Source organism: Sinocyclocheilus grahami, unplaced genomic scaffold, assembly GCF_001515645.1.
Source record: "Sinocyclocheilus grahami isolate Dianchi unplaced genomic scaffold, SAMN03320097.WGS_v1.1 scaffold12.1, whole genome shotgun sequence".
NCBI lineage: Eukaryota > Metazoa > Chordata > Actinopteri > Cypriniformes > Cyprinidae > Sinocyclocheilus > Sinocyclocheilus grahami.
Genome location: NW_015505191.1, coordinates 2,880,451 through 2,903,409, shown reverse-complemented (window position 1 = coordinate 2,903,409; position 22,959 = coordinate 2,880,451). Strand labels below are relative to the sequence as shown.

At 38.9% G+C, this 22,959-nt stretch overlaps 2 protein-coding genes across 2 annotated transcripts; one reads left to right on the top strand and one right to left on the bottom strand.

The window, feature by feature from the left end:
- Positions 1-21: 21 nt before the first annotated feature.
- LOC107597410 (rabankyrin-5-like) lies at positions 22-20,777 on the top strand. The gene is made up of 25 exons (XM_016288463.1): positions 22-113; positions 2,807-3,011; positions 3,782-3,900; positions 4,059-4,194; positions 8,881-9,004; positions 9,598-9,747; positions 10,195-10,360; positions 10,574-10,778; positions 10,878-10,946; positions 11,139-11,338; positions 11,432-11,529; positions 12,231-12,441; positions 12,540-12,638; positions 12,726-12,879; positions 13,106-13,274; positions 13,409-13,527; positions 17,160-17,316; positions 17,460-17,660; positions 17,749-17,925; positions 18,015-18,162; positions 18,282-18,372; positions 18,496-18,620; positions 18,732-18,878; positions 18,973-19,063; positions 19,214-20,777. The coding sequence occupies exons 1-25, from the start codon at positions 104-106 to the stop codon at positions 19,347-19,349; spliced, it is 3,507 nt and encodes a 1,168-aa protein (XP_016143949.1). The 5' UTR covers positions 22-103; the 3' UTR covers positions 19,350-20,777.
- Positions 20,778-20,852: 75 nt separating this feature from the next.
- cyb5d2 (cytochrome b5 domain containing 2) lies at positions 20,853-22,441 on the bottom strand. The gene is made up of 4 exons (XM_016288473.1): positions 22,026-22,441; positions 21,804-21,944; positions 21,276-21,462; positions 20,853-21,182 (listed from the first exon to the last, which is right to left on the bottom strand). Exons 1-4 carry the CDS (start codon positions 22,321-22,323, stop codon positions 21,005-21,007), a joined length of 804 nt encoding a protein of 267 aa, XP_016143959.1. The 5' UTR covers positions 22,324-22,441; the 3' UTR covers positions 20,853-21,004.
- Positions 22,442-22,959: the final 518 nt, after the last annotated feature.

Here is a 22,959-nt window from a genome sequence, read left to right as displayed (position 1 = left end):
ATCTTTGGCTCGGTGCTTCCACACACGCACACTCACTCCTCCCAAATCAAAACCTTCCTCCCGCGGTCTCTCGCGGTATTAGGCGACCAGCCACGGATCCAACATGGCGGAAGGTATGAGAATGGTGTCTTTCTTGTTTTTGACGTCCTTTCTGTTTTAACACATGCAGCGGCTGTACCTTTACACGATGGACAGACCAAATAATGCATGTAATTGATTTCACCACAGCCAGTTGGCAACAAATATTGCGTACCTCTGAAATGAGCCTCATTATTGCTTCGATTGTTTTTTCCAGCTAGCTGGTTGCAAGTCAGGTGGTGGGCTGAGCGGTGGTAATAATAATAATTTGCCGGGTGATTTGAGCTCTCGTGTAAAGACATATAAGATAAATGCTTTTTCTATAAGATGTCTAAAGTTGTTTTTGTCGCAGAACATCCAACGTTATGATTTTGAAATAGAAACAGCTGATTTTAGAAACATTGTCGTCATGTATTCTGATTATGCGCTTGCCTTCCAAGTAATTTTGTTTCATTAGAATTTGCCCTTTTATTAGTCTTTTATCCTGTTCTTCGTCGTCTCAGATGAGAAATTCACCTGAATGTATAAGCTGGTTTTTAAATCTGACGATGTATAGCACTGTATATTTGATCATATATTTCAATATATAACATGACACTGATATATGATAACAGTAGAAAATAAATACATGTATAACTCTTCAATGTTGTTATGTACGGATAATTTGCACATATCTTGATTGCATATAAAGAAGTCGCAGCAGACGGTTGCAACCGTTACTTTTATCAGCTCATATGTGACATCTCCCTTCTTTATCTTTCCACAACATGCTGTAAAATAATAACACGTTTAAATGGCGTCTTCTTCAAATAGCGTAAGAACACTTTAACAATCTTTCTGTCATGTTGTTTGCTTCTTTTTAAAAGACGGCGTGGCTAATAATAAGAGTCTAGTGCAGTTGTATTATAATAATGCAACCATGTAAGGTTAGTGACGAGCATATTGGCTGAAGCCATGTTTGGTACATTTTTATGGCTGTACCTCTTTCTGAATAAAGATTAATAGAGCAATTTAATGTATACTAATTACACTATTTCCAGATAATCGAGAATGATTTATCCTTCATCTGAATTCATTGTGTAATTCATGAGGTGTAATTCATGTAGCCTACTTGTTGGTATTGCAAGCAGGTTATTGCTTCACAAGGTTTCTTGTCATCTGATTGGCTTTTAAATACTTTATGGGGCCTATTTGGATGGTTCTGAGTTGTTGATTTCTTAGGACACTGGATTCTTGAATCTAGGCTAAAGGCAAATGGCTCACATATTAAACTGAGAACATGCCTTTGCTTGCAGGCACACAGGTTTGATTGGTTGCAATGACTAGGGTAGACTTTTTGCAAAAATTACAGCTTTCATATAGGCCTAGTACATTTACACCAGGTGCTGCTTGCTGTTTTTAGCAACATTCAAAGATGTTCCTAAATGCCAAATGGTAACACATTATTAGACCGGCTTTCTCAGCACCTAAGCTTATGTAGTGCAATGGCAAAGTGTAACCTCAGCATTCTAGAGAGACACAGAAATAAATTCAAGGAAAGAGGAAGGAAGCGGCCCGTGTTGGAATGTAAGTTAAGCGGTGAAATCCTCTAGTTACAGATCCAAGGCAATTACCACACTGAGAATGGCGAGTTTAAAGTTGTTATTTTGTGGTTTGAGTGGAATGATATGGATCCTGAGGGTGTATATGAACGCTTGTGTTTGTTCTTCATGAATTAGACCATGTTGAAAGTGTTTTTACTTCTCAAAAAGCAGAAAGACAGTTTTCCTCACATAGCGTTGGTCCACTTCACCTCCCTTGAGCGTGCTTGGGAAGTCTGTCTGTTGCCTTGTCCAAATTCCCACACTTGCAGTCTTTGCACTTGACCACTTATGTGACGTATTTCCTGTATTTGGCCCAAGTGTTCAAGTGAGCATGAAGACCACAAGTGTGTGTCGAACTTTTCTTTACCTGATGGGACACACTTGTAGTGTTGTAAAAATGCAAGTGTTTACATAGCTTTATTTTTATTTTAAATACTTTGCATTTTAAAATCAATTTCTAAATGTCTGTTCAGTAGTCCCTATAACATGACAATTTTAATTTGTGGTGCTTCTAATTAAGTGATAAAAAGCAGTTGCAAATGTTGTACAAAATAAATATCACCACTACTCATCTTTGCACCAATAAAACATAAAAACACTGTTTTTCTACCAAATTATATGTAATATCTAATTATTAATATTTAACTTGCATTGGAAAGGTTTCCGGGACCTCTCGCGAGATCTCGGCAAAAAGTCTCACGAATTATTTCCAAAACATGATGCATGATGGGATACACTAAGCCTCGAATAGCGCTCCGGAGCGGTATTCGAGACAGTGTGGATTTAGTGTCCTTTAAGGGCACTGCGCTTTGGTGTTTTTAAGACCTGGGACAGCTTTGCACACTTACTTCCTGTCGCGCGCACGCGCTCTCAAGTGGCCAAGACCGCAAGTGTGGGTATTTGGACAAGGCATGTGTCAGCCGTTTTCATATGAAATCTGTGTTTTGTCCCTCTCTTTCTCTTCTTCATGGCATTTCCACTTCCCTTTTTCATTACCCATCACATTTCTTTTCACTTTATCTGTTTATTATCCATTTACCCTAATTTTCTCCTTATGTCCCATGTGCTTATTCATTGTGTTCCACTTCTTGTCATCTCTCCCCTTCTTGCCCCTTACCTCTCCATCATTTTCATTATACCTGCAGAGGAGGTGCAGAAATTGCAGAAGCACCTTGCTCTGCTGAGGCAGGAGTATGTGAAGATGCAGCAGAAGCTGGTGGAGACGGAGAGGCGGTGCTCCGTGTTGGCCGCCCAGGCCACTCTCCCCGGCTCCACCTCCCAGGCCAGTGACAACTTCATCAGCCGCCTGCTGGCCATCGTGGCTGACCTTTATCAGCAAGAGCAGTACAGGTGAGCACTGGATGTGAACTGTCACTTATTGTTAGATGAGGTCATATTTAACCTCAGAGGCAAAAGAAATGGGGGGGAAAAAAAGATGCACGTCATTAAACATTTTTATCATTGTTGTTTTTTTTTTTGCATTTTGATATTTTGTCATCATAATGAAACCAATTTTTTTCCACTATATGGGGAAAATTGCATTTACTGTAATAAAATATAATTAAAAAAAATAAAAATTAGCATTGATAATAAATGTCAAGTGATGTATACTTGCAATACTTGTTACCATATATGGTTTACAGATGCTTCCTCTTTATAGACAGGCTTTATTGTCTATGTAAAACTTTTTTTTTCCTTTGGTTTTTGTGGTGAAATATTACCTAGACATCTCTGTTCAGCTCTTGACAGTTTTTATAAGATTCACACAGTGATTGAAATATGTAAGTTTGTCTGTGGCTTTGACTTGATTTGAATGTTTGATTTAGCTTCTAAGTGCATTAAAGCTGGCTGAAAGGGTTTTAGTATGTCTTCTGGGTCTGTAAAGGTTGGACGTTGTATTGCAGTTGTATTTCTTTATATTGCACCATGTTATTACGAAGTTACAGAATGATCCATCTGAGATTTGAGCCCAGACTGTAGTCTCAGATCTGACCTCACTGAGACCATTGCATAATACATGAGCTGTGATGCGTCAAATGATATGGTAGCTGATGACTGCATATTTCACATGGATGCTGTGTAAAGTCAGTATGACAATATCAGTGTTTTTTTTCTCCTAGTGATCTGAAGGTGAAGATTGGACAGCAGAGGTTCAGTGCTCATAAATTCGTGCTGGCTGCTCGGAGTGAAATCTGGAGCTTAGCCAACATGGCCTCCACCTCAGAACTGGACCTCTCAGGTAACAATGACTTCTCTGTTTCCTACAACCCACACTCGAAAAGTAGGATGTCTACATTTTTTACTTATTGTTCAAATGCAGTATGCAGCAGTGTCAAATCCTTCAAAACTGAACCTGTTGTTGGATTCTTTCCTGTGCTTCCCCTTGTGACTTCCTAGATGCCAAACCAGAGGTTGCCATGGCAATGCTGCGCTGGGCGTACACGGATGATCTGGAGTTGAGTGGAGAAGATGGCTTCCTCATCGACCTGATGAAGCTGGCCAACCGCTTCCAGCTCCATCTTCTGCGAGAAAGGTGGGAACAGTGTCTTTAGTATAACAGATGCAAATGACGGGATAGATTTATGACTCATGTTGCGTATTTCTTTACATCTCATTGTGATTCACCAGCAGAAATGTTACCATGTAACTGCTGTTATCTATCACCTCAACATATTAGAATTTCAACTACAAGTATATAAAGCACCCCTCAGCATGGATTGATGTAAACACAAAGGCTTTTGGTGATGAATCTTACACTTACGATTTCCGCAATGTGGAAAACGCAGACAGAATCGCGGAATCCACGTAGAGGTCTGCTACCCGACCCGAGCCCGACGGGTCCCGAAATACTTTCGGGTTTCGGGTCGGTTCGGGTTAATGTTTAATGAATAGCTTCGGGTTCGGGTCGGGCTAGGGTTTATAGCTAAACTAAAACTATATGCAGGCTACGCTGCTTTCATAGACGCATGCACACACACACACATTATTGCACACGACAACACAGTAAGTTTTATTAGTAAAATAGCTTCGACAGGCTACTGACTCGCAACGTTGTATTTCTCTGCAATGAGGGAGTAAAATCGCTGTTTTTGAAGGAACTAAAGGCTGATTTATGCTTCTGCGTCGGACCTACGCCGTAGCTTACGCATAGACGCACACCCATACGCCGTAGCCTGACGTGCACCTCTCCAAAAATCTAACAGCGCGTCAATTCTACGCAGACCGCAAGCGCTGTGATTGGTCTGCAAGAACCCCTCCCTCCATATGTACTTGAGTTTTGTGTGTGTTTATGTGCACTTTAATATATTTTAATGTTACACCTTCTTATATAAAATAAAACAAAGCAAAGAACAAGTGTCTTATCATTTATTATACTACATAGCATTATACATCAGTAGTTGTCCGCAACAAACAATGTTGATCTGCCGTGGTACAAGTCCTTGTGCAGATTGAAAGTATGCCATCATCTCCTGTTCCGTTGTTGTCTCCTTTTTGTAGTTTTAAATAATGATTTAATGATTTGATATTTATTTGCCGCCGTCACAGCTATAATGCTTCTCCGACGAGCCTTCTTCTTCGGCTTTTGCCGTGGTACTGTGGGTTACACCAGCAACATGCCTGTGGACACTGCTGACTAGCGGTTTGCATGTGTACTGCACGTTGACGCGGACAACGACGCAGAAGTATAAATGAAAACTGACGCATAGCTTACGGCGTAAAGGCTACAGCGTAGGGCTGACGCAGAATTTCTGTAAAAAAATAAAAATAAATTAATTAGAGATGCTTTTGATTATTAATATTTAATAAAACCATTAAAACTAATGGAAAACAGAATTTAATAAAAATAAAACTGAATTTGAGAAAAAAATAAAACGTATTTCATAGGGCCTTAAAGGGTTAGTTCACCCAAAAATGAAAATTAGCCTGTTATTTACGCACCCTCAAGCCATCCTAGGTGTATATGACTTTCTTCTTTCAGACGAGTCCAATTGGAGTTATATTAAAAATTGTCCTGGCACTTCTAAGCTCTATCATTGCAGAGGGCGTGTGTTTCTTTTCAACAGTATAAATCAGTATAAATCAGCCTGTAGCCTCATTGCTTGTAGAGAGAGACGCGCAGACGCAGGTTCACACACGCAACTTTCATCTCTCTCTCTCTCTCTCTCTCGCTCTCTCTCTCTTCGTTGCAAATTCAAGTAAATGATATAATTAGCCTAATTAATTCAAATAAATGTGATCTTACCGCACTGCATCTCTGTGTCTGATATAAAGCAGGCCAAATGCTAACGAGCCTTAACTGACGAAAATGACCATAATTTGCACGATGGAAGAATTATCGTCTTGTCGTATACAACAATTCAAATGTTCTGATGTTCATAAACTTTCATAAATGGTAAGCGTTTTTTCTTTTGCTTTTTGAACTGGCCGAGCCGTAATGATTCTGTTTCTTTACATGTATTTGCTTACTGGCCGTTGAATGCAATCATGAAATACAGCATTTTTTTAAATTGGCTATTCGTTGTGGGGGGAAAAAAAAAAGAAGATGTCGGGTTCGGGCTCTAAATTTAACTGGGTCGGGTCAGACGATCTCGGGTACGGGCCGGGTTCGGGCTTCACTTTAAAGCCCGTGCAGACCTCTAAATCCAGATGTGAAAAATGGAATTAACTGTACAATATGGAATGTCACAGAATTTGACAAATTTTGGATGGATACATGAAACGTAGGTCAGTACACTTAAATCAAAGCGTGATATGGACTAGTGTCTGTGAATATTAAAGCAGCACTATGTAAATTTTTCTGTGTTCAAAATTTGCAAAATGTATATAATGAGTGAGTACATCATGAATTCATCTTCCAAACCGCGTTTTTGTCTTATTCCGTATCACTACAATACACTTATAATAAGTACTTATATTTGGACTATTGTAGCCTGGTCGGGTCGTCACTGCTGCGGAGTAACGCATACCTGCGTGAATCGCCATAGACAGTAGCTCCGGTTAGAATGTTCTTCCGCGGGATGTGTGCAGTTCTGTTTATTAACCGCTAGAGCGCCAAAAGTTACATAGTGCTGCTTTATGGCGCAAATACCATTTAAATATGAATCCTGTATATTCTGCGTGTCTCAGTGTGAATGAATGGCATAGGCGTGGTTTCGTTTACTAATGTACTTTGCCGCCTCAATTTATGTGTATTTCAACACATGAACATAAATTTTAGAACTGCTCTGAGAGTCACTTCATGAGCATTTTACCGTTTCTTTTAAATAAAACTATTGTCATATCATATACAAACAGAAACTTAAAGGTCTTCACAGCAGCCCGTCAAAATAACAGTTCGGTTTAACTTGAAAAAATTGTGACAAATAATACTTAATGTAATGATAGTATTACTACTAATAATAAAATTATTATTAAAACATTATTTTTCAAGGAATGTTTACCATAATTTATTTAACAGAATCATTTAAATACACAGTATTTCTGAAAAAAAAGTAAAAAAATAAATTAATTAGAGATGCTTTTGATTATTAATATTTAATAAAACCATTAAAACTAATGGAAAACAGAATTTAATTAAAATAAAACTGAATTTGAGAAAAAAATAAAATGTATTTCATAGGGCCTTAAAGGGTTAGTTCACCCAAAAATGAAAATTAGCCTGTTATTTACGCACCCTCAAGCCATCCTAGGTGTATATGACTTTCTTCTTTCAGACGAGTCCAATTGGAGTTATATTAAAAATTGTCCTGGCACTTCTAAGCTCTATCATTGCAGAGGGCGTGTGTTTCTTTTCAACAGTCCAAAACATGTTAAATAAAGCGTGTGCATCCATAATACAACGTGCCTCACACGACTCTGGGGGATGAATAAAGGCCTCCTGTTGCAAATCCATTAGTTTTTGTAAGAAAAATATCCATATTTCAAACATAAACACTTTTCTATCACTCCCTCTATTCCTTTGCTCCTGTAAACAAACTCGCGAGACTAGCATATCTCAGAGGCGCGCACGACGCATACGTCCTACGTCATCTGCCGGAACGGCTTCAGCGTACGACAGTCAGCAGAAGTGAAAGAAAAGTGTTTGAAATATGGATATTTTTCTTACAAAAATGCATGGATTCGCTACAGGAGGCCATTATTCATGTCCTGGAGCCGTGTGAGGCACGTTTTATTATGGATGTGCACGCTTTATCTAACGTGTTTTGGACTGTTAATGAGAGACACCCACCCACTGCAATGATGACGCTTGGAATAGCCAGGGCAATTTTTAATATAACTCCGATTGGATTCGTCTGAAAGAAAAAAGTAATATACACCTAGGATGCCTCGAGGGTGAGTAAAATAGGCTAATTTTCATTTTTGGGTGAACTAACCCTTTAAAAATTTGTTTTTGCCCTACAAACCTACACTACTAACTTTTTTTACAATGTAAAAATTGTAGGTTTCATGATTTTAATTAATTAGACATGCTTTTTGGTGAATAAAATTTAATTTAACCATTAAAACAGAGTCTAGAAAAAATATGGTATCCAGAAAAATTTAAACGGAAAAAACTGAGTTTGGGAAAAAGTGAAATGAGTCATATTCATCAAATGAAATCTATCTGAAAGCATGCGCTCTTTTACCTGGCATTTGCCTGAAAGAGGCTTATAGTTAAACAGTGATGCCCCATCATCAAAGTGCCCTTGAGTCAAGTACGTAATCCTCTCCCATCAATAGGTATGCTTAAGTCGCTTTAGATAAAAGCAGCTGCTAAATGGCAAGCAGACAGGCTACATGTTTTGTGCTTTTATGCTAATGATCAACTTTTATTCTTGAGTACTGCGACTACAGAACAACTTTGATCAATTTTAGTAACATTATACATATTTTTACTATCACTTTTGATCATTCTACATACTTGCTGAATATATGTATTAATTTCTTAAAATAAAACCGTACTTACCCCACACTTTTGAATGTTAGCATACTGTATATAAAAAAAATGTTTGATGTTAAATTCAGAAGGTGAAATATGAAAAATGGAATAATGTGTTGACCCATATAAATGATAAAAGGTCATGTGATAATAGGGGGTCATCCTTTTTTAAAAATAAAGAGAAAATAATTTGAAATTTTACATTTAATGAGCATATCTAAATAATTTCAAAATTGAGTTGTTAGTGTTGAAGAATAAGCAGTGAGCTCTGTGGACACATAAATTGTTTTTCAAATGCAGATGTGAGAAAGGAGTGATGTCATCAGTGAACGTGAGGAACTGTATCAGGTTCTACCAGACAGCCGAAGAGCTGGACGCCACAACATTGATGAACTACTGTGGAGAAATCATCGCCAGTCACTGGGTGAGTCAGAAGAATCGAGTCATCATCCTCGTCCTTGGAAAAACCCATCAGATGTGGAATTCATGTTGTGTTCATTGCATTTGCCAGTAATACACTACAGTTCTAGGCATCATTTTATCTGCAATAATAAGATAAATATTGATTAATAACCTGACAGATTCACTGTGAAAAATAGCCTTCCTCCTTGGCTCTCTGTTTAAAAGCAGCAGCATTTTGTTGTCCTTGATGTTTGGAGTCTCTTTTATGACTCCTTGTAAATCCCCACAAGGCATAATGATTGATTCTCAAGGTTATGTTTATGACCAGGATGGTAAAGGAAACACTGTGGTGGGTTTACAGATGCTCTCTCTGATCAGTGAAACCAAACACATCGATATGGGCTTGGCGGACCTTGAACAAGACCTTGATACAGAGTAGACCAGAGGGAGATTAAAATTTGCATAATTATTAAAGAAGTCACCTGCTGTTTTAAATGAGGAAATAGTTCCGCAATGCTTTTTTTTGAGTGTGTGTTAATGTAGAATGGAACGTTTCCAAATGAATAGATGCTTAAATATGTTTCATATTGACTTTTTCTTTACCCTCTCAAACAGGATGATCTTCGGAAAGAGGACTTCAGCTCCATGGATGCTCAGCTGCTGTATAAGATGATCAAATCCAAGACCGAGTACCCCCTTCACAAAGCAATTAAAGTAGAACGAGAAGATGTGGTCTTCCTTTATCTAATTGAGATGGATGCCCAGGTAAAAAGCCAGCACTGAATCTTAGAAATTATTATGCAAAATGTATCTATTTATTATTTATATTTTAACAACATACTCAGCTGGATTTAGTCACATTTACTACGCTAATAAATGTATGATCCTCTACTAACAAGCTTGTTTATTGCATGGCAAAGTCATTAGGATAAATGTAAATAATTCTCACTATTAACTAACTTTTTAGCTATGAATTTCGCCTCAATAAACTCCTAATTTGCTGTTTATTAATAGTTAATAAGGTAGTTATGAAATTTAGGTATGGGTTAGGATTAAAGGATCTGAAAAATGGTAATGCAGAATAAGGCATTAATATGTGCTTCTTAAGTGTTAATGAACAGCCAATATGCTAGTAATATGAATGCCAGTAAATGGTGAGAATCAGTCCTTAAAATAAAGTCGACCCCTGTTTTCTTTTATTTAATTCCTTAGTTACCTGGAAAGCTGAATGAGCTGGACAATAATGGAGACTTGGCACTGGATCTGGCTCTGTCCAAGAAGCTGGAGAGCATCGCCACCACACTGGTCAACAATAAGGCAGATGTTGACATGGTGGACCAGAGCGGCTGGAGTCTTCTTCACAAGGCCATCCAGAGAGGTGACAATTGCTTGTATTTGGCCAGAGGGAATAATCAAATGTGGTACTTTTTTACAAGAAGTTTGAAGTTGGCACAAAGCCACCTTCGCTTACAAAAGACTGCTGCTAAAACTTTTGAGAACCATCAAGAATCTTGAGAGAAGTTTTTTATTTTCATTTGGTGGTCTAAGTTCTCTCCCCATCTTGTGTGTTTCTCTTTCCCTGTCTTTTTAGGAGATGAATTTGCCTCCACATTTCTGATCCGTCACTCCGCACAGGTGAACGCTGCCACAGTGGGGGCAGTGGAGACACCGCTGCACCTGGTCTGCTCTTTCAGCCCTAAGAAACATAGTGGTGAAGTTATGGCTGGCATGGCTCACATCGCTGAGGCTCTGCTCAAAGCTGGTGCCAACCCGAACATGCAAAACAGCAAAGGACGGTGGGTAACATTAAGTCTTCTGCATTAATGACTATGTTTATGGGGGTACAACTTATTCAGTGTATTCATCACTTAATATTTTCATTGTCCAATTCTTAGGACGCCATTACATGAGGCTGTGGTGTCAGGAAATGAACCGGTCTTTAACCAGCTGCTGCAATGCAAACAGTAAGTTTTTCAAAATGAATGATCTGACATGATTGTTGAAGTTAATGGAAAAGTATGCTACGTAAAATATCTGTATGCATGTAATACACAAAGTTATCTAAAACGTGTGTTTTAAAATGTACAAATGCAACAGAGTACAGTGTTATCCCATGATGTGTTTTTAACCTTCCAATCCCTCCTCTTCATGCCTAGATTGGACCTTGAGCTGAAAGACCATGAAGGCAGCACTGCACTGTGGCTGGCTCTGCAGTACATCACTGTGGCCTCTGACCCCTCTGTCAACCCTTTTGAGGATGAAGCTCCGGTTGTGAATGGAACCTCATTTGACGAGAACAGTTTGGCAGCACAGCTCATACAGAGAGGAAGCAATCCTGATGCACCAGACTCCAATGGTACCGCACATCTTGCACTTTATAACATATCTATCTGTGTCCTTTTAGTCATGACCCCTTTCATAACAGTTAATCACGACATCTCGTCCTCAGGTAACTGCCTCATGCAGAGAGCAGCTATCGCAGGAAGTGAAGCAGCCACTATCTTCCTGGCCACACATGGAGCTAAAGTCAATCACACCAACAAATGGGTGAGTCTGTCTGCTTTGATTAGAAATCACCTGCCTGTCACGTGTTTGAACATACAAACTCATTTACAGAATTTAGAATAATAGTGTAGTCATCAAAACAATTAAATATATATATATTGACTTTTTCAGCAAGGACGCATTAAATTGATCAAAAAGTGACAGTAAAGACATTTGTCATGTTATAAAAGATTTCTAATTCAAATAAATGCTCATATTTTGAGCTTCAGATTGTTCAACAGTTTTCAGCATTGATAAGAAAAAATGTTTCTTGAGCAGCAAATCATCATATCAGAATGATTTCTGAAGGATCATGTGACACTGAAGGCTGGAGTAATGATGCTGAAAATTCTGCTTTGCCATCACAGGAATAAATGACATTTTAAAATATATTAAAATAGAATACAGTTATATCAAATTGTAATGATATTTCACAATATAACAGTTTTTAATGTATTTTTGATCATTGCATTTATATTGATAAATGCAGCCGTGGTGAGCATAAAGAGACTTCAAAACATTTGAACGGTAGTGTACAGTATATATACATCTGAAATTTAACATGTAATAACAAATGAGTAGTAGTAAAGAGGTGGATTATTATAAATTAAATATTATTTATTAGTATTTTATATATATATATATATATATATATATTTTTTTTTTCCCCCATCTGATATTTTATTGTCAAATTTCTTTTTTAGGGTGAGACTCCCCTCCACACGGCTTGCCGCTGTGGCTTGGCAGGGCTGACAGCAGAGTTACTCCAACAGGGGGCGAATCCTAACCTGCAGACTGAGAGCGCCCTGCCTGATGGAGTTGAGAAAAGCCAAGGAGTCTCCCTGCAGAGTCCCCTCCACCTGGCCATCATTCACAACCACCCAGATGTGGTGTCTGTCATACTAGAGCAGAAAGGTGAGGGATGAGGGAGGATGTTTGATTTCATCATTGATCAATGCAGCTGTGCCATCTCTTTGTCACTCATAACTGTATTTTTGCTCCATATGTCAAAGCCAATGCACTACATGCCACCAACAACCTGCAGATCATCCCTGACTTCAGTTTGAAAGACTCTATGGATCAGACCGTTCTGGGTCTTGCACTCTGGACCGGTGGGTTCTGTTAAAATCTCCTTCTGTGAGTTCACTGCTCATGCAGATCTTTCAGTTTTTCATGTATCATCTTATTTACATCACTAGGTATGCACACTATTGCCGCACAGCTGCTGGGTTCTGGAGCAGCTATTAATGACACCATGTCTGATGGACAAACACTACTGCACATGGCCATAAAGAGACAGGACAGCAAGAGCGCCCTCTTCCTGCTGGAGCACCAGGCTGACATCAACATCAGGTACTACACCTACCTGATAGAGCTAGAAAGCATTGGTTAGCATACATCCCCCAGACATGTTGAGCTGTGGTGTTAATGTCAGCAGTGAGGGTTTGAGTCCTGCCTGTTGTGTGTCTCAATCCCATCCCCTCTCTGCTATTTCTGAAAGAGTTGACACATATAATAGATGATAATTTATGAAACCATGAAAATAATTCCTCAAACTACAAATCATGCTTTGTTCCAGGACCCAGGAGGGGCAGACAGCTTTACAGTTGGCCATCAGTAACCAGCTTCCTTTAGTAGTGGACGCCATCTGCACAAGAGGAGCAGACATGTCAGTGGTGGATGAGAAGGGTGATCCTCCACTCTGGCTGGCTCTAGAAAACGGTTTGGAGGACATCGCTTCCACACTGGTGAGAACTTTATTCTATTTACCAACTGGGATCATTAAACTGTGATTGCTTAACGTTCTATTGAATCTTGAAACATTTAGTTTTCCATATTTTTGTTAAAAAAATAATGCTTATGATAAGTTGATTTTTATTAGGTCAGGCACGGGTGTGATGCAACCTGTTGGAGTTCAGGGCCTGGAGGATGTCAGCAGACTCTTCTCCACAGAGCCATCGATGAGAACAATGAGATCACTGCCTGCTTCCTTATACGCAGGTTTGCAAAACCTCTCCCTATTTTATTTTGCTTCTGAGCAGAAATTGCATTGTAAAAAAATGAACATGACAGGGCTAGGGTTGGGTACCGAAACCCAGTACCAATATGGCACCTATGTAACCGGTATGTACTAGAACCGAATCCGAACGCAGATTCCGGTGCCATGCCTGAGCGATCGATTTAAATATTTGTCCTCCGGTTCTCCGAAACGGACGTAAGAAAAATTATCGCGGCACCGCACGTTAAAAATAATTTCCCAACTGAGAAAATGCATGTGAACTCAAGTCGGAAAGGTCTAATAATACAAATCCAACCAGAGTTCACAACTCATGAAATGAGAGCATTCGAGGAGCGCGTGAATGCTGTAATTACACTTGCTCTGATGGCAGCAGGTAACCTTCCGTTAACTAAGCTAAACATGCTTAAATTAAAATGCCTAAAGCTAAACCTCCCTTGTATTCACATTTCTAAACTTGTAGTCCAACAAAAGAGAAAATTATAACCTTTTTACTCCACAACACCAGTCAAATGCTTACTTTTGTGATCTGATGTGGCTTCTTGTCACAGAATGAGGCAGAAAATATGTTCCATATGCTACTTTAAAAAGAATACATCGATTAGCAATAGATTATAAATTAGGGTGACCCATACGTCCTCTTTTCCCCGGACATGTCCTCTTTTTGGTCCTACAAAAATGCATCCCACTCCCGCTGAATCTGACCATTGCCGCCTGCTCCTGCAACGTGTTTCGCTCTCGCGATTTTCATGTCCACTCCTTTAAACATTCTAATATTGTGTATAATTTTGGCGCATCAGGGAGCCTCTCTCAGAATGCAGTGTATTTAAATATTTTTTAATGAGCGTTTGCGCTGTTTACTTTCACTTTCGATTTTGCGATCACATGCACTCTGTGTAAAGGGAGCACATCTTACAAGATCAGATGTTTGTCAATGAGCTCAGAATCTGTTGAGCAGCAAATACTCCAGCATGGTCTTGTCAGTCATCTCTCCTTATTCTCGACCTGTGATCAGTCAAAGCTGACTCCGGTAGCTCTTGTTGGATGCAGGGTTGTCAAGTCCGCTTTTTTCCACAGAATTGGGCTACTTTTAAACTGTTGCCATGGGTTGATTTTCCCAAGTGGGTTAAAGGTTTGAAATATTGCATAAATTACATTTGACTGAAATGTTTGTATTGAAACATTTTGCATTCTACCTATGATAAAACTTTCATGGACTTCTACATTAACTGTTCCCTCCTGGTGGAATGACCTGCCCAGCTCAATCCAAGCAGCTGTGTCCTTAATATTTTCAAGAAATGGATGAAAGCACATCTCTTTCATCTTCATTTGACCCTCTAACTCTAGCACTCTCTATTCTAATGCTACTTCTAATTTTATCTGCTTGTTTTTTTAAATTAAAAAACATGACCCTCTAACATTTGCAACGATACCCAACCCTAGACAGGGCATCAAAAAGACATTTTCAACACAAAAGGGTTGGTGGTGCTTCATTCCTATAGAGTGCTGCATGGATGACATATTTTTGTAGGCCAAAACCTAGAAATGATTTAGCACTTTAGCATTTCCAGTTCCATTGTTTTTGGTTAAATGCCTGGAAAAAGTTGTGCGATTAACTCCAGCTCAAGATATTTTCATGTTTTATTTTACAACATAATATCCTCTTAAAATGGCTAAATGGGACTACACTGGTTGTTGATTACCTTAAACATCATCGCAACGTACAGGAAAAACATCTACTCACTAGTCTGCTTTCACAGCCTTGTTGTGTTTAGAACTGCACACTTGTAAACTACTCAAACTTTCAGGCCAAATGATTTTATTAAAGACCAAAAGAGTTGGTGGAAGCTTAGTGATCGTTGAAGTCATGTGATTGTGGTGTAGTTTGTTTATAGCCTAGATTGAAATTTTTACTTCACTGATTGATTGTATTTAGACTTCAGAATCCATCCAAGCTGTTAAAGCAGCACTATGTAACTTTTTCTGTGTTCAAAATTTGCAAAATGTATATAATGAGCGAGTACATCATGAATTCATCTTCCAAACCGCGTTTTTGTCTTATTCCGAATCACTACGGTACACTTATAATAAGTACTTATATTTGGACTATTGTAGCCTGGTCGTGTGGTCACCGCTGCGGAGTAACGCATACCTGCATGAATCGCCATAGACATAAACAAATGTTTATTGCTGGTCACAGAACTTATTTTCTGTAATAATCCAAAAGCCATTAGAAAAAAATCCTTTTGCGTTTTTATCAAGGAACCCAGGGTGATGTTAACCAGAGGCGGACAAAGTACTCAACTCCATTACTTGAGTGAAAGTACAGACACTGCTGGTCAAACATTACTCCATTACAAGTAAAAGTTGTAAAGACACATTTTTACTTCAGTAAAAGTACAGAAGTACCAAAAGTAAATTTCCTTTTTTATGTCAATGCACTGTTTTATTGTTGTACGTAGTAGTACTTACAATACTTCTGAAGCAACTTAGAATACATTACACCTGCTGAATACACTGACTAGCTTGTAGTATCTTTGGAATAAAGAGCTTTTAGAATGTTAAAAACCTATGGGGGGGGGGGGGGGAACATAAATAAATAAATATTTAACACCCCTTCCCACCCCCACAAAAGCAGTATGGTAGTGATCTCACACAGTTCTGACAGTGAAATCCTGTAAATAGAGAGTGATAAGAAAAAAAAAAGTAAAACCCAGCAACACAACTGTAGCTGTATAACTTTACAACAGCAACACTGCTTTAAGAAAAAAGCAAAACAGCAAGACTTATTTGACATCAAAACAAACATTTTAAATGCTGTCTAATCGCTCTCTCGGTACTTTGATGTCACACACAGAACAGTCTGTGCAGTGCTGCTTCAGTCCAACACCTTTTGTGTTTTATTAGGAGACGCACAACAGTTCTTCTGTGGCTTTATAGGTAATATTTTCACCTACACAATTTAGCAAAATCTGACAATATTGTGTCTTATATACACCACAGTAAATAAATATCACATTTGCAACTGGTCAGTGTTAAAAAAATGCTGGGAAATCTCTTCATGTAGCCCTACAAGAGTGATTACTGATAAACTGTCTGAAAAAAAGAAAGTCACGTTTTAGAGAAGAAAAAAATCACCCACTGACTTTTAAAGCTGTTACATAGTAACGACTTTCTACTTCGAGGACCTTGATAGAAATGTAGTGGAGTGAAAAGTACACTACTTGTCTTTCAAATGTAGTGAAGTTAAAGTCATAAGTTGCCAGAAAAAATAATCCTCAAGTAAAGTACAGATACTCAAAAAGCGTACTTAAGTACAATACTCAAGTAAAAGTACTTAGTTACTGTCCACCTCTGATGTTAACTTCTGTGTTGTTCTCTATGCAGGCTGAGACTGGTTTGGGATTACACACGATTTTAAAAGCTTATATGTAAAAAGATAGAATTGTTTTTTGGTCAAAAATGTTATCAAAATAATCATGTTATGCTGTTTAAATTAATATAATTAATTCTGAATAATCACTTGCATAAATAAATGAACATAACTGAACAGACGTTCCAAAATGTGGCTTTTCTATATTATTTCCACATCACCGATCTCAACATGTGTTTTCAGTGGCTGTGATGTGAACAGCCCGAGGAGGCCTGATCCTATGGGTGAGGGAGATGAGGAGGCGAGGGATGGACAGAGCCCACTGCATCTGGCTGCGTCCTGGGGACTGGAGGAGGTGGCACAGTGCCTTTTGGAGTTTGGAGCCAATGTGAACGCACAGGTTCATACAGATGCATACATTCACTCTAGTTCTTTTTCTTTAGATGACAGAATGCAATTTAATTGGTGCTTTATGCAGATATGTTCCATGTACACACAGTTTAAATGCCTTGATAGCAACAGTATCCATTTCTCTGTATACAGGATTCAGAGGGTCGTGCTCCCATCCATGTCGCCATCAGCAACCAGCAAAGCATCATCATCCAGCTGCTCATCTCCCACCCTGAAATCCGGTTGAATATTCGAGACAGACAAGGCATGACGCCGTTTGCCTGTGCAATGACTCATAAGAACAACAAGGCTGCCGAAGCCATCCTCAAGAGAGAGCCTGGCGCTGCTGAACAGGTGTGCAGGCCTGATTATACCCACATACAAAGATGAAATATATGTGTGATGTCACAAGCCACTGGATCAATGTTCTCTCTTTGTCTAGGTGGACAACAAAGGTCGCAACTTCCTGCATGTCGCCGTGCAGAACTCGGACATAGAGAGTGTGCTCTTCCTCATTAGCGTACAGGCCAACGTGAACTCCAGAGTACAGGACAGTGCCAAACTCTCTCCTCTACACCTGGCCGTACAGGCAGGATCAGAGATCATTGTCAGAAATCTGGTAAAGCAAAGATTATTTTATTTTACTTTTTCCAAGTCAAAAACTAAAACATATATTTATGTTTTCGCTGATGTATGTGTGGATTGCAGCTCTTGGCTGGTGCTAAAGTAAACGAGTTGACCAAGCATCGTCAGACAGCACTGCATCTCGCCGCACAACTGGATCTTTCCACAATCTGCTCTGTCCTGATCGAGAATGGCGTTGATTTCGCTGCAGTAGATGAGAATGGAAGCAATGGTAAACTATTGCAGTAATAGGCCTCAGTAAATCATTAAAATCTTGGCACAAAAAGTACATATATTATTCCTGTATCAGTGAATTCCATTGTATAATTTTCTTAAATTTCCTTCTAATAGCACTTCATCTGGCCGTGATGCAGGGGCGTCTGAATAATGTGCGTGCTCTACTCACCGAGTCCAACATAGATGCAGAGGCCTATAATCTCAGGTTGGACTCACTTTTATATATTTGTGTCTCACTCCACAAATATATATATATAAAAAAAAAAAAGTGCAATTTTCATTGACATTCACTAACTTTAATAGTTTGGCCCTGTTTTCTTCTCTCTAGAGGTCAATCTCCCATGCATGTCCTTGGTCAGTATGGGAAGGAGAACGCGGCAGCCATCTTTGAGCTGTTTTTGGAGTGCATGCCTGAGTATCCCCTGGATAAACCAGACAATGAGGGGAACACAGGTTGGTGAAGTACAACCAGTTTGATTATACGGAAGTGGGTAATTTCCCATAATAATAGCATTCATGCCATTTCGGTTGGGTCAATGATAGTTGATGCTTTTCTCCTTCCAGTGCTTCTGTTGGCATATGTGAAAGGAAATGCTAACCTGTGTCGTGCCATTGTGAGGGCTGGAGCCCGACTCGGCCTTAATAACAACCAGGGCACCAACATCTTCAACTATCAAGTTGCCACTAAGCAGCTTCTGTTCCGTCTGCTAGGTAAGAGATACAGGTTTAGTGTTTCTAAGACATTCACAATGCTGGTAGTAGTTATATCTAACTAGTTTTATGTATCACATTTTGAATGGTTCAGATATGCTATCCAAAGAGCCCCCATGGTGTGATGGTTCAAATTGCTATGAATGTATGACCAAATTCGGAGTCACCACCAGGAAACATCACTGGTATGTAGGCAACATACAGTTTTCAGTCTTTTGATTTTTATAAAGAACACACCCTTCTTTCTCTTCAAATCATAACTCCATTTATGATGATCTTCCTTTGTCCTGCCACCTAATAAGTCATTCTTCATCGTCTTTTTCTTTCTCTCTTAGCCGCCATTGTGGGCGTCTGCTTTGCCACAAGTGCTCTATAAAAGAGATCCCCATCATCAAATTTGACCTGAACAAACCTGTGCGTGTATGCGACATCTGCTTTGATGTGCTGACATTGGGCGGCGTGTCCTCCTAACACACGGGCACCAGCCAAGCTGAGCATGAACCCACGGGCTGGCCCTCAGAGGATGAAGAAATGGAGTAAGACACAAAGACAGGAAGAGCCGTTGAACAAAACCATTCCATTCTTGTCAAAGAGAAAATACAACCATAACAATCTGTGTTTGTTCTAGCAGTACTTTTTAGAACCAAACTATTATATGTCGAGGATCCAGATTAAAACTAGTGGAGTGCTGATGCAAATGAAAATTGTAGTTCCAAGCTCAGCTTTTGGCAAAAACCAAGTAAATATAAAGAACCATAGGGGTTTTATACAGGGCTAATGTGCTATATGGACACTATACGATTATTATTAGTACTTCATTTTCCATCAGAATGACAAGACTAGTACATGATTCCCACGTGCAATCATGCCGTACTCGAATTTACTTTTTTTTTTACAGATTGATTTACCCCAGTTTGAAGTAGATAGTGTCTTGTGAACATTTCAAGGAAGTGTGTTTAGTGTTGAATGCTGCTGGATATGAAGGGACCTGTGAAAGAAAGTTAGTCATTTTTTAAGTAGTGTGAAGCCTTAATCATACTGTGCAAGGTCTTTCAGTTGTTGTATTGAGGTTTTGAACACATTTTAACCTCTCTGGAAGGAGTTCAAATCAAAACACTAAGAGAGAGATGGGAGAAATATTCCTTGCTAGGTTAATGGTATGTTATTAGTAACATGGTCACTTAATCATTTATGAATCTGCATATTCAGTGGGCTTTATTTTAACCGATCCATTAGTTTACAATACTAAAATTTGAGAAACACTTCAGATGTGGAAGTGTTCTGATTTCAAATCATTTCTTGTGATTCTATTAAGCCAGACAGGTGCAGAATTCTGACATGCTTACTATGCATATGCATGACATCATTTGTAGCCTGTTGGTAATATTCATTGCATCATAATTTCATTTTATTAATTTCTGATCACCAAAGGATACATTCCAGTTAACGTTTGCCCCGCAAGCTAGCGGTGGGGGAGCTGCTCGCTTGGTCGTTGTTTTCAAAAGTCTTCTCGGTGGCGTAGCGCGTCACATTATGTTATCACCTATCATATTTTAAGTGCTTTTTCATGCCCATGCTTAACAGGTGCACTTTATCAAAGTTCTTCTTTTTTACATTTCTGATCATATTTCTGAGGGAGGAGGACCAAGTCCACAGTCTGTTATTGGTATTGTTAAATTGTACAGATAAATGTATAATATTTTTGACCACTACAACTGTTTTGTACTTAATGCAGGTTGTGCTTTTTTGTCTATGTGACAAACCTACAATTTGGCCTCTGTTTAATCTTTCTGCACATTGTATGGTATCTGTATGCTCAGATATTTAGCCTGTCGCCACCTCTACTATCCTTTTCAAGAAAGGGAGGACAACTTTACATAAAGGACGATTGAAAAAAAATCTATAAAATTGTCTTTTATTAAACAATCTTGATTTTATGGCACAAGTAATATACTTGGCCACAAACTGCAATGAAATTAATTCAATTAGAAACATAACTACATAAATAACAAGCAGCATCAGGTACTTGGAATGTGCCAGCTACAATAAACCCAACAAAAACATTTCTATGAAAAATGTGTCAAATGAAATACAGTGGCTCTTATAGTGTGATGAATACTTGAAGCTCAGTCTTTAGTGATACGACAGGACTCTGCATGAGGAGGACAGTCTTTGTACTCTCTGAGGTTTCGGTTCTCAGTGTGAACAGGATCTGACAGTCGGATGCACACACATCGGGAGTGGCCAGATCCAGGGGAGAAAAGCATTCTGGGTACTCCAACCCAGTCCCTGTGAATGCCACCACTACAAAAAAAAATTTAAAGTTGTTAAATTTTTTAGGAACCTTATCAAATGTTTGGCCAAAGCATTAACAGATTAAAAAGGTCAAAAAATTACCTCATTGTAGAGCACCATACCCGTCCCCCACTGGCTTCGCTCCACTCCGAGTTACAGGCCGGGTACAGCTGCATCTCACTCTGAGCCTGGGCCTTTTTCTTCAACCCTTCAGTCAAGAAAGCCTCGACATGTAACAAAGCATCAGTGGGCTGCCCGGTTTCTGTGTAGAATCGGCCTATCAGTTTACCTGCAGCACAAGGGCCAACAGACAGACACCTTAAAGGGACAGGTCACCTTGAAATTAAAAATCTGTCATGATTTGCATGATATAATTATACATTTTTATTTTTTAATAATAATATTTACATGCATAAAGACAACATACAAAATATTCTAAGAAGGTTACAATAAACTAAAGTGCATTCATTGCAATTATTACACCATGGAAGAGTCTTACAGGCTATTTAGGTGCTTTAAATAATTCAACACCTTTACTAAAAATAAAATGTATTTTCTTTCAAATTTATGAATATAAAATTCTGAAAGAAATGGTAATAAAATGGTCATCGAACGTCATTTGGTACCCACCTACTGGAGTGTAGTCCTTCTGATAAAATGACAGCCAGTCATAAAGAGCCACAATCTGGGAGTCAGTGAAATCCGAGACATCGCTAGTTAAACCAGCCTCTGTGAAATCGCCTGTAATAAATGCTTTTGATGCGTCTTTCCCTGCACAAACAACACACAGATTTCACAGATCTCTATGCGTTCGCATCACTCAGTGGCCTGTAAATTGCATAGTGAACTAACCTGTAAAGAAATGATAACCGCCGCCAGGGCCGTAATGTTTCCGCCCCTTTTCAACGTCAAACACCTGTCCTAAGATCGCCAGGTACAATCCTTTACTGTCCTCTTCTCCGTTGTATAAATACAGCTCATCTTCGGTCAGCATGCGCCCCGGAGCAGATGCTGGCACATCAGTGACCTGCTGCCGCAGCCACGGCTCCAGCACATTCACAACACTGCCATAGATCGGGAATGTGAGCCACTCCGGCACGGTCCATACGGCCAGGACCATTGAAATAAGTGCTACTAAATATTTCAGCATTGTGCATACAGTGTATAATGACGAGGACGAAATGTCAAGAAGTCAGCATTTAAAATAAGAAGCATTCCGTACCGCACAACACATCGGTATGTCACATCATCATGTTTCCGGGTATGTGAATGCGCATGCGCAAATCTATTGAGACAATATACGTTTTTTTATAGCTGAAAGTTTTTTGTTTTTTTTGATTCAGTGAACATTAATCAACACTATAGATAACAACCGAAAGAAAAAAAATGAGTTAAAATGTACACGCAGACAAATTTACAAATAAAGTAGGCCTACACACTACACAGAATTCAAACAAATGTGATTTGTGATGGTGATGGTGGCCTTCTAATTGAAAGAGTCTCTAAACTGTCAAGGTATAGCCTGGTTACTCTCAGAATAAGACTATGACATTCTATTAGTAAATGCATGAGATTTTGTATGATAAATCTTAAAATATTTCACTGAATATACTGACATTTCAAGTGTTTGAAATACTTTTTTTTTACGTTCAGTACCACAAGAACAAGATGTATACATAGTCACATTATTAACAACAAAAAATGGCCAACATTTCAGTGCTATTTAACATATTACTTGTTTACAGTTTTTAGTTTATTTATTTGTTTGCTTGTTTTCAGTTTACGT

Bases quoted from the DNA above. Each gene is read 5' to 3' on its own strand.
- cyb5d2 (XM_016288473.1), bottom strand. From the start codon at position 22,323: ATGCTGAAATATTTAGTAGCACTTATTTCAATGGTCCTGGCCGTATGG. The intron at 21,463-21,803 runs GTGGGTACCAAA...CTTGTGCTGCAG, and splicing joins GAAGGACTACACTCCAGTAG to GTAAACTGATAGGCCGATTC. The intron at 21,183-21,275 runs GTAATTTTTTGA...TTTTTTTTGTAG, and splicing joins GTATGGTGCTCTACAATGAG to TGGTGGCATTCACAGGGACT.
- LOC107597410 (XM_016288463.1), top strand. The intron at 12,442-12,539 runs GTGAGGGATGAG...CATATGTCAAAG, and splicing joins TGTCATACTAGAGCAGAAAG to CCAATGCACTACATGCCACC. The intron at 18,879-18,972 runs GTAAGAGATACA...TGAATGGTTCAG, and splicing joins GCTTCTGTTCCGTCTGCTAG to ATATGCTATCCAAAGAGCCC.